Genomic DNA, 9,742 nt, shown 5'->3' with positions numbered 1-9,742 from the left:
GTACGTTTTTTTGGGTTTTTTTCCCACAACAGGCAAATTGTGATTTTCTGTTTTTCTTCCCTTGATTTATGTCAGGTGATCTCTTTATGAACCTGTTGATCATTTCATTTAAAAGTTAAATAACTTTTTAAAAAAGGCTTTTGTCATATTTATAATTTTTGCTTTGTCTTAAGGCGTAATTCAGTGGATTAAAAAAATTTGGTTTGTTATATTTTTTATTCTGAATATTCAAAATTTTCTTTTCAAATATTCAGATTTATTATTATTATTATTATTATTATTATTATTATTATTATTATTATTATTTTTTATTATTATTATTATTTTTATTGTTATTTTTATTGTTAGTGTTATATATATATTTTTTTTTCACTTGTTATTTACAGATAGATCTTATCTTTGACTGATTATATCCATAGGTACATATATATATATTACTAGATGTAATCTAGTTGTAATAATTGTAGTAAATGATAACAAATACAATCGTTCAATTTAGTATTCTTGAAATGAACTACCTTGTGTATATATGTGAGCTTAGGGAGTGGGAGGGGGGGGGGGGGGGCATCTTCAACAAGCAAGTGACAGAAAATTAGATCACAGTGGTAACTATCACTATCATCTATATGAATATAATATAATATAAATGCGGTGTTGAAGTTTGGTCATTACGTTTTACTATCTGTGTTATGTGTTCATGATGAAAAGTAATCAATCCATTGGGTGAAAGTAATGCTCAGCTAGATACAGTACTGCCGTACTCTGGAAAAACCCATATTGAAAAATTTGGCCAGAAAACTCGTCCTTCAAATATTGATCAATTTAAATAACCTCATCTTGGCAAAAACTCTCAAACCTGGGACTTCAATATTTGAAGGACGAGTTTTCTGGCCAAATTTTTAAATATGGGTTTTTCCAGAGTACGGCAGGGCAGTCGTCTCTTTTCTGCATTGTGCTCGGGAGAGCTGAAAAGCGTGCAGTTATCCGATGTCTGAAAGGAGACAATCCTTGCTGACGTCAATAAATAATCTGGAAATGACTGGTCTTGAAACACAGTTTTCGCAAAGTTGTGTTGACTTTCTACTTCCAATTCGCTAATGGTTTTTAGCTTAACATCAAAAGTGATATTCTTGTTCTTGGTTGCCATGTTGTTGATAATTGAACAATGGTACATGAATGACAAAGCTCATAATATTTATAAATTTTACAGAAAAGGTAATTGAAAACTGATTCATTGCTTTCAGCCAATCATTAGGACAACTCATTTTGTACTGGCCACAAATACATTTAAACACCAATTAATGGAGTGTTCAGGGCAATGCGTTAATGACATGCGACAGTTTACTCAATTTTGAGTCTTGACCATGCACATTCCCCATAAAACAATGCTTCAACCCAGCACAAGCTTGCAATTCCAAATAGGTTGCAATCATCGGAGAGGTGTGAACTCCCAATAACGTTATGACACCTTGCCTGATATCGCAGGTTTCTGATAATTTATGGTGTATGAAAGTGTATTTCCATTGTCATTGATTTATACAGGTCGTAAAACAATATTCTAATGGGAAAAGTAGAAGATTGATGGCTGAGTGGTGTAAACTCTCACTAACATTATGATTATGACACCTCGCATGGCCTGGCAAACGACGAAGATTCACTGTGATTCACACGAAATCAGTCTTCGTAACAACGTTATGGCGCTATCAGATGTCCCCGATAAATTATGGTATGTGAACGTATGTTTCCATTGCCATTGATTTACACTGGTTGTAAGAATATATCGATTGGGAAAAGTAGAATGGCGAAAGCAGAGTGTACAGTTATCCAAACCTTGCGTGCAGTTATGGAGACATATTATGGAGAGAAAAATTTCACCACCCAGTATTAGCGTGCAGTAATACAATGCATACAGAAATCAGGTGAGCAGAAATCGATGATTACTGTATTGTAAGGCCCATTTGTTGCATGGTCCTGACCACACTTTGAGAAGGCCCGTTTTAAGAGGGTCAGATGACAATGATTTTAATTTTAGTTAATAGTGATTTGATGCAGTATTAAACCAATCATTTCTGACCTCTGATTGATGCCTCATAAAATCGACTCTATTCTCGTCTGACATGATCTTAAATAGGTTAGACATTGTTAATTAATATATTAATTGTCCAGGTGCTAGTGAATCATTTGTTTTCTTGTAATACCAAGTGTTCGTTTTTTTCATAAAATATTAAATCTTATTATTTTATTTGATGGATGAAATTCCCATTCGGGGTGGGGAAAACGGTGGCCCTCCATGGGTTGGTGGGTTCATATTTTTTTGTCCTTTCTATACAGCTTTGGTCTTTGTTCTGGTATGAGACTTAAAAGGTTTCATCTGAGCCCTGTCTTGAGTTTTTTGCTTAGAGGGACAGTCGGGTGGATTTATGTTTTGTGAGAGATGATAATTTTTGGCCTTTAAATCATTCTCTTTTGCTAATGGTATGTTATTTGATATGTTGCTCAAATAATGATTTTTGGTTGGGGATCACGGCATATCATTGGGGTATGACCACTGTTTTGTTTTTTAATGAGGGTAATTTTTTATCTTCCCAATCATCTACAGTGGAACCTTGGTATAACAGGTCCGTATATAACAAGCACCGTTTTTTTCTCCCTCTTTGCCTTTAGTAAAATTTACTGGCTATAGCAGGACTTTATGAGCCTAATCGATTATAACAGGGGTGCGAAACCCATTCACTATCTCCAAATACAATATATTTAGCCTACATTATGCTCAGCTAATCCTACAGCTAAAGGCAACCAAGCACTGGGCTAGGCCTAGTTCATGAATGATCTGTGTGTTTGTATGAGAGAGAGAGAGAGAGAGTATGTGGACATGTATAGACTACTAACTACTCTATGCTACATCATTTTAAATGATGGTGATTTAGGCCATTTGGGTTATTTCCCTTGACTCCGCTATAACAGGGATTTTTGGCTGATCCCACCATCATTGTTATACCAAGGTTCCACTGTACTTCCGTTCCCCATTTTATCTAAGCCTGTTGTCTTACTTTTCCTGGCGCTCAAATGACTCGTGTGTAGCAAGTGTACTGTTGAACATCTATAAACATAGCATATGAATATGAAAACTAGAAATCTTGGCTGAGTTTCTGAAAAATTTGGACTGTCTAATGTGCCTTCTTTTGGACACTGGGAGGGATCAGCTTTAAGTAACCTACGCAACATGCATTCATAAACTAGCCTGAGCCTGCAAGCCTTGTGTATCAGAATGTGTGTTTCTCTTTTCTTTTCTTACTATACAGTTGTGGAAACGAATACAAATAATGCCTATATCAAATCATACTTAAGATCTAGATCCAGACATTGCACAATCACAGTCACAGTGGACTTGACCTGTGACGGGCTCAAAGGTGAACATTGTTCACTCGTTGACTGTATTATGCGCGATTTTGGTTCTCAAAGCATCTTATCACTCAATTATAAATAAGAAACAAAATCGGATAAGCTGGAGAGGATATTATTTTACGCTGGCCTATGCTCCAGCTGGAGTCAGGGGTATAAGTATGTGGGGTGGGTTATGGGCTATTTATGGAAAGTCTGTATAATTTTAATTTGCATTATATTATTACCACTACCACAATGAGATATCCCATTTATTAGTACTGCGACAGGTGGTATGTTAAGTATTAAGATTTATGAGTGTGCCTTTTTATGAACTGATATAAACAGTTTATGTTTTATACTCCACTTCTTGATTTAAATAAGTTGCTTTATGTACTAATTATTTATCTTATAGTCAGTATCTAATGTTGCCATATTATATGATTTTGAAAATAAATTTAATTCTATTATTCCCTATTTATGGTCTGCTGTTTATTTTCTGTTTATTTTAAACCTTTTCTCCCTGCTGAAAAAAAAAGCAAAAAAACAAACGAAAAAATCTTTTTTAATTAGAGCAATATCCACTAAACGTGCTCAAAGTAGTGCTTTACAAGGGATCCCTGGCCAACTGCAACACTTAATATGTAGGACGAGACAGGATTTAGGCGATATAACAATCTTTTTCGGACAGACAACGCTGTTAATGGCCAGGTACTTATTTTACACCTGAGTACGATGAGAGAATGTGAGTAAAGAGCCTTTTCCAAGGACTCAACTATGCGCCGAGTGAGGCTCGAACCCAGGACCTTCCAATCCGAAAGCAAGTGTCATATCACTAGACCACATAGCCGCACAATGAGTAGGGTTTCTTCTTTACTTAATATGTCTTGAGTCTCACTTTATATAGCTTGCTGTCCTTTCCCTTGATAGAGTCCATAGGGGGTGACGGCCGTGATATGTGACATCATGCGTGTTTCCGTGAAAGAAGATGTTTTTGTTTTTGTTCTTGGATGGGAACTCTCGACCTCCGTTGTCATTGTGAACTGGCAGGTCACTCTATTTGCCCAGTTTATCATCTTTCTGTTATAGTTAATAGCTAATGGTATGATGATGCCAACTACACGGCACAGTAAAACTTTTGAGTGAAAGACATCAAGATATTACCAATTATTCTATTTCTATGATGGTCCTACTAATAACCGTCTGGAGCCATCCGAAACATTCTGAAGCCATCCGGAGGCTCTAAGAACAGTCTGGAGTCATCCTAAAGCCTCTGTGTCTGTCCGGAGGCCATTGAAGCCGTCTGGAGCCGCCCAGAGCTGTCTGGTGCCGTCCGGAGGTCATCTGAAGCATTATAAAGCCATCCGAAGGCCCCCAGAACCTCTGGAGCTGTCCGGAGCCACCTAGAAGCTTTGGGGCCGTCCGGAGGACAATGAAGCCGTTTGTAGCCATCTAGAAGTCGCCTGATTTAGTTCGGAAGACATCCGAAGGTCATCTGAAGCATTCTAAAGCCACCGGAGCTGGCTTGAGGCATCCAGACGGCCGTCTGGTGTCTCCCAGAGCGTCCTGAGGTCGTCCAGAGCCATCTGATGAATACTGAAGCCGTTTGGATGACTCCGCGGTTCCAGATGGCTCTGGACGGCTTCTGATGGCTCAAACCCGCTCTGTGGGTGGGGGGGGGGGGGGTGTGTCCAAATAGCTTCAGATGACCGGGTGGCTCCAGACAGCCTCCCCACGGTTCCAAACGGCATCCGAATGGTTTCAGATGGTCCTGGACGGATAAAACCGGCTCCGAGAGTCTCTGAGTGGCTTTAAAATGCTTCACACGACCGGACGGCTCTAGGCTAGGAGGCCTGAGACGGCTTCTGGATTGCTACAGACGGCTCAAAAGGCTTCTGGGTGGCTCCAAGCAGCCTCCGGACCGTTCTGAGGACCTCCTGGTGGCTACAGATTGCTTCAGGTGGCCTCCTGCGAATGCGGTGCCTCGTTGGGGGAGGGGGTCAAGAAGGGCTCTGGGCGGCCCCGGACGGCAATTAGTAGGACCCTGTTATTACGAATCAAAATCCTAATAATGTGTAAAAACTAAAAACCGAATTGTTATTTTCACGATTTGGTATAAGTTGACCAGATTCACTCATTTTGAGTTTGAGCGAGGTTAAAAAGAAAAATAAGTAAATTTATTATTCTCTCTATTCACATGTAAAGAGAGTCGTAGCTGCGAGTTTCAAACATTCAAATCCTAAAAAGTAATTTTTGACAACTAGACGAACATAGCTATCTTTATAGAGCCATATGCACTGGGAGTTGTAAATTAGTTACCTCATGGATTTCTTTCATTTTATTATGGCTTAATATGATTGCCAGTTAAACGCGCCAACCATTTGTAAGTGCCAGTTTAGTGTTCATGATGCCAAAATCTCCCATTTATTTTTGGTTAACTGCCTTAAAAATCGTAGATTTGGTATGATTTTTAAAATTATTTTTTGTTTTGGGTAGCAATTAAAAGATAAAGTGCTCTAATTTGCTTATTTTGTTGCCCCATCAACGCTGATTGCACAGAATATGCTAATTTTTACCCTTTTCAAGACACTTCTTTAAGGCAGCGGGTTAAGTTCTTAATTAAAATGTTCAAAAAGATTATGGCAAAATTATCGTAGAAAAAAAAAAACACACACAACACACACACACATACACACACACACACACACACACACACACACAAAAGAAAGAAAAAAACCAACCCAACAAACAGAACTCATAGAAAACACGAAATTTGACACTGACATGTTGATAACTTGGATAAGTCATCGATCAAATTGGCATTGATTCAGTTCATTGCGATAATAAAACTGATAAAGCGCATGATAATTCTGTCATATTCTTTATGAAACATCATGTATTATCTTTTCTAAGTCCAAAAGTGTTGTTTAAATAATACGTAAAATTCCTCTATACTTTAAGATTATAATTATTTTGTTTAAAATCAAATTTAAAACAACATTCAAAAGCTTGAAGAGTTAAGCTGTTAGGAAAATGTAATAATATTAAAAAGGCGTTATGAGACAGTGTCGGTCAAAGCAACTTTCTAGTCTTGCTCATATTCTCTCACCGTACTCAGGTGTAAAAAAAAAAAACAGCTGAAAAAAATGTAATCACAGGCGTCATGCCTCGCTCTACATGTTAAGTGTTGCGGTTAGCTAGGAGCCTATTGTAAAGCGCTTTGATCCCGTTTAGTGGAGATTGCTCTGTATTTATTTTTTCAAATATTTTTTTTCAAGAAAATTTTATGCCTGCAAAATTTGGCATTTAAAAAAGACTGTTTGGTTGCCACATGCCCCAACTCCGCTCTACTTTTGGCATGGCTTTAGCATTTTTCACAAAATCAATTTGGCAGCACTGAGGAGATAACACACGATTAATCAAAGAAAAACGTGCTCGTTAAAATAATCAGAAATATAGAGGTAATTTAGGGCAATAATCAATGTAAAAACAGCATTGTTGACTTTATTCAAATGAGTGAGTAAAACAGAATATTCCGTTGCAGTGTTTTCTTCTACTTTTCAACCTTTGTCACTTTCGTTTTCCTACCTAGATTTCTTATAAGTCGAGGTGAGTTTTAGTTTTAGGAGCGGACTTTTAATTTTCACTAAATTTCAGTTCCAGTTCTCCATTCTCTGTTCTATTGAACCATAACCAAGATTGTGTGTAAATGTTTCGATGTCATCCAACGATTGTGATGGTTATATGCTCAGGGCTCTATATAGTCTTTTTTGTGTAGGTGAATAGTTAGTTGTACTTGTACAGTCAGTCATTTTGCTGTTTTTGTTATCAATCATAATCAATGTCAAGTCTGTGACTGACTGTGAGTTCTTACTAAGAATCTTAGCGGTGGGAGTCCTTCGACTTCGGTAGTGAGCAGGGGCGTGACTATATTGGTTGATTTGGTGCCTGGCACCTCCTCCATCTTTTAAAAAAATATTAAAACTGAGAAATGGTATATACCGCCTCTTACTTATTTGAGTAAGTCTTTTCTTTAATTTTTTTTTCTTTCTTTTGTATTTACAAATAATACAGCATGTTGTAAGTCATTTTCTTCTGATTCTGGCACCACCTTACTTATACTGTAAACACGCCACGCCACTGGTAGTGAGTAGAGTAGATTGGTTTCTGTTAGTGATTTGGATTTGGTCAGTTGAAGGTGTGCCAGTGCCAATGCTGATTGTCATTTCCATCCCATATAACATTGTATTTGGATTCTAGTTCTAGGCCTATAAAATATAAATATAGTATAGGGATATGATATCTATGAGTATGAGCCGTAAGAAAATTATCTCATCTTGTTCCCCTCTGCCCTGATATTTTTTCTCCCCTTATTTGTGGATCAGGCTATATCTTCTATAGCCACAGCCTACTTTTGCTGCCAATGGGCCAATGAATGCTTCCAATCAAGTTTCAATTTCAAATCGGATGCAGGCAGGCCTTCCGCACAGTCCTCGAGCAAAGGGAAACAATCCAAATATTTCTAACCCTAAAAGTGGTTAAAAGAAAAAAATAAAAGCTAGTACTAGTACCCTTAACTACTAACCCTAACAGGAATAACAAAAACCCAAGGGCCGTTATTACGACCTATACTATAATAATAAAACTTCTAATAGCATCTGCGCTACCTTTCAATATTTCAACGACAATATGGCGGCAGAGGACCAAAACAATGGTCATATTAGGAAATTGTAAACTTTTACCAATCAATCAAGTTTGTTCTACAACTTTTAAAATGCTACTAAAAATTGACAAATTGAATGAACAAACGTCTGACAAAAGATCCGTGATAAAATAACAATATAAAGTGAAGCTGCCTCGTGGATTGTGCAGAAGGTCTCCCAAAATAAACAAATTATAAATGCGAGAAGTCACCAATGCAGTCCAACAGATAGATTTCATTTGCCAAGTCAAGTCGATGTTTGAGTTGTGCACAATTTGACAGAGAGTCTCTTGTTTTTTGGTTTGATTTTGTAACCAAACAAATTATAATGATATATATACGTATTTGATATTTTTCCTCATTAGAATATCGATGCTGATTATGAATCTGAAGTCTAATTTCAATTTTGATAACTTTTATATATACCCAAATATTTGTCTACCAGCAACTTGTCCTCAAGGCTTAGCGTGAGATATCTTGTCACCGACAGAATTCATGAGGCAGCCTTGAGACTTGGAATTTTGGCCCGACACAAACATTGTCAAAGTAATAACTAACAAACTGGTATCAAAATGAAAATTACTCATCTCGCGAACCCAACCCAATACTCTGCTCTGAATAACTATTCACAGTTATTGAGAGTCAATTCTGATAACCACTCTGTTTAATAAACTATAGGGTAAACTGACGTAATTTTCAAAAGTGTGTTGATTGAAGAACTGAAGGTTCATACTATAAGATGATAATTAAAAAAGTACATGTGTCAATAACCTGACAGGCATAGCAACAAGAGGTCACAGAGGAAACATCCGTTAACTAAACTTAACTGGGATGGGAATTTAAAATATATTTATATTGCATTGTTGGATTTGGATTCTGCCATTGAATTTTAAAAAACGGGAATTATTAATTGACAGTGATACTATCAATGATAGTAAATCTTTCCTTAAAACATCACTCTTCATTATTACATCTGATGATATTTTTAATAATCTTTTGAGTCCTTATCCTTTAAAAAAATTTTTTTTTTTTTTTTTTAAATTTTTTTATTTATCCTTAATTGAAATGGTTATTTTGATGGTTTTATCATTTAAAAAATATATTTTCCCCAGGAATACTGACATCATTGTGCCAGAAAGCCATGAAGTACGTCCTCGTCACAGGTGGAGTCATCAGTGGGGTGGGAAAAGGAATCATATCAAGCAGTATTGGAACAATTCTCAAATCTGATGGCCTTCGTGTCACAACTATCAAGATCGACCCCTACATTAACATTGATGCTGGAACGTTTTCTCCTTATGAGCATGGTGAGATAAATTATCAATGCCATAGTATTTAAAAAAAAATTTCTTGGATGATTGGTCACTCTTGTTGACGTTAAACTTTATTTTGATGGATTAACCTTCTACTTCTAGGGATACCAAGGCGACTAATAAATCTTTTGATGCTTTGTACAAAGGTGTGTCTCAATTTTTTTGTTTTTGCACACCACCATTTTTGTCGGCCCAACAATTGAGTTATTTTGTGGTTTTGTGAGCTCTCCAAACTGTTCTCTGAGTAACTCCTGATTTTTGGTAATATACTATATCTGTTCTTTATTAAGTTATTAAGTTCTTTATTAAGTATTGTCACAAGTGTTGGGAGGCTCAAGAAAAGTTA

At 36.7% G+C, this 9,742-nt stretch overlaps 1 protein-coding gene across 4 annotated transcripts in view; it reads left to right on the top strand.

Annotated features, from left to right (window-relative positions):
• Positions 1–6,725: 6,725 nt before the first annotated feature.
• Positions 6,726–9,742, top strand: part of LOC144967981 (CTP synthase 1-like) — a 21,881-nt gene continuing 18,864 nt past the window's right edge. Inside the window, exons 1-2 of one of the 4 annotated variants that reach the window (XM_078905823.1) lie at positions 6,726–6,842; positions 9,196–9,390. In XM_078905823.1, the coding sequence (XP_078761949.1) occupies positions 9,225–9,390 (166 nt within the window). In that variant the 5' untranslated portion in view covers positions 6,726–6,842; positions 9,196–9,224. Of the gene's footprint in view, positions 6,991–8,610; positions 8,630–9,195; positions 9,391–9,742 lie in introns of those variants that run through there. The other 3 variants (XM_078905824.1, XM_078905822.1, XM_078905825.1) reach the window with 3 other exon arrangements.

Source organism: Berghia stephanieae, chromosome 3, assembly GCF_034508935.2.
Source record: "Berghia stephanieae isolate SIO BIC M18660-M18661 chromosome 3, UCSD_Bste_1.3, whole genome shotgun sequence".
Classification (NCBI taxonomy): domain Eukaryota; kingdom Metazoa; phylum Mollusca; class Gastropoda; order Nudibranchia; family Aeolidiidae; genus Berghia; species Berghia stephanieae.
Note: the sequence above shows the minus strand (reverse complement) of the source record. Positions and strands in the feature narration are given on the sequence as shown.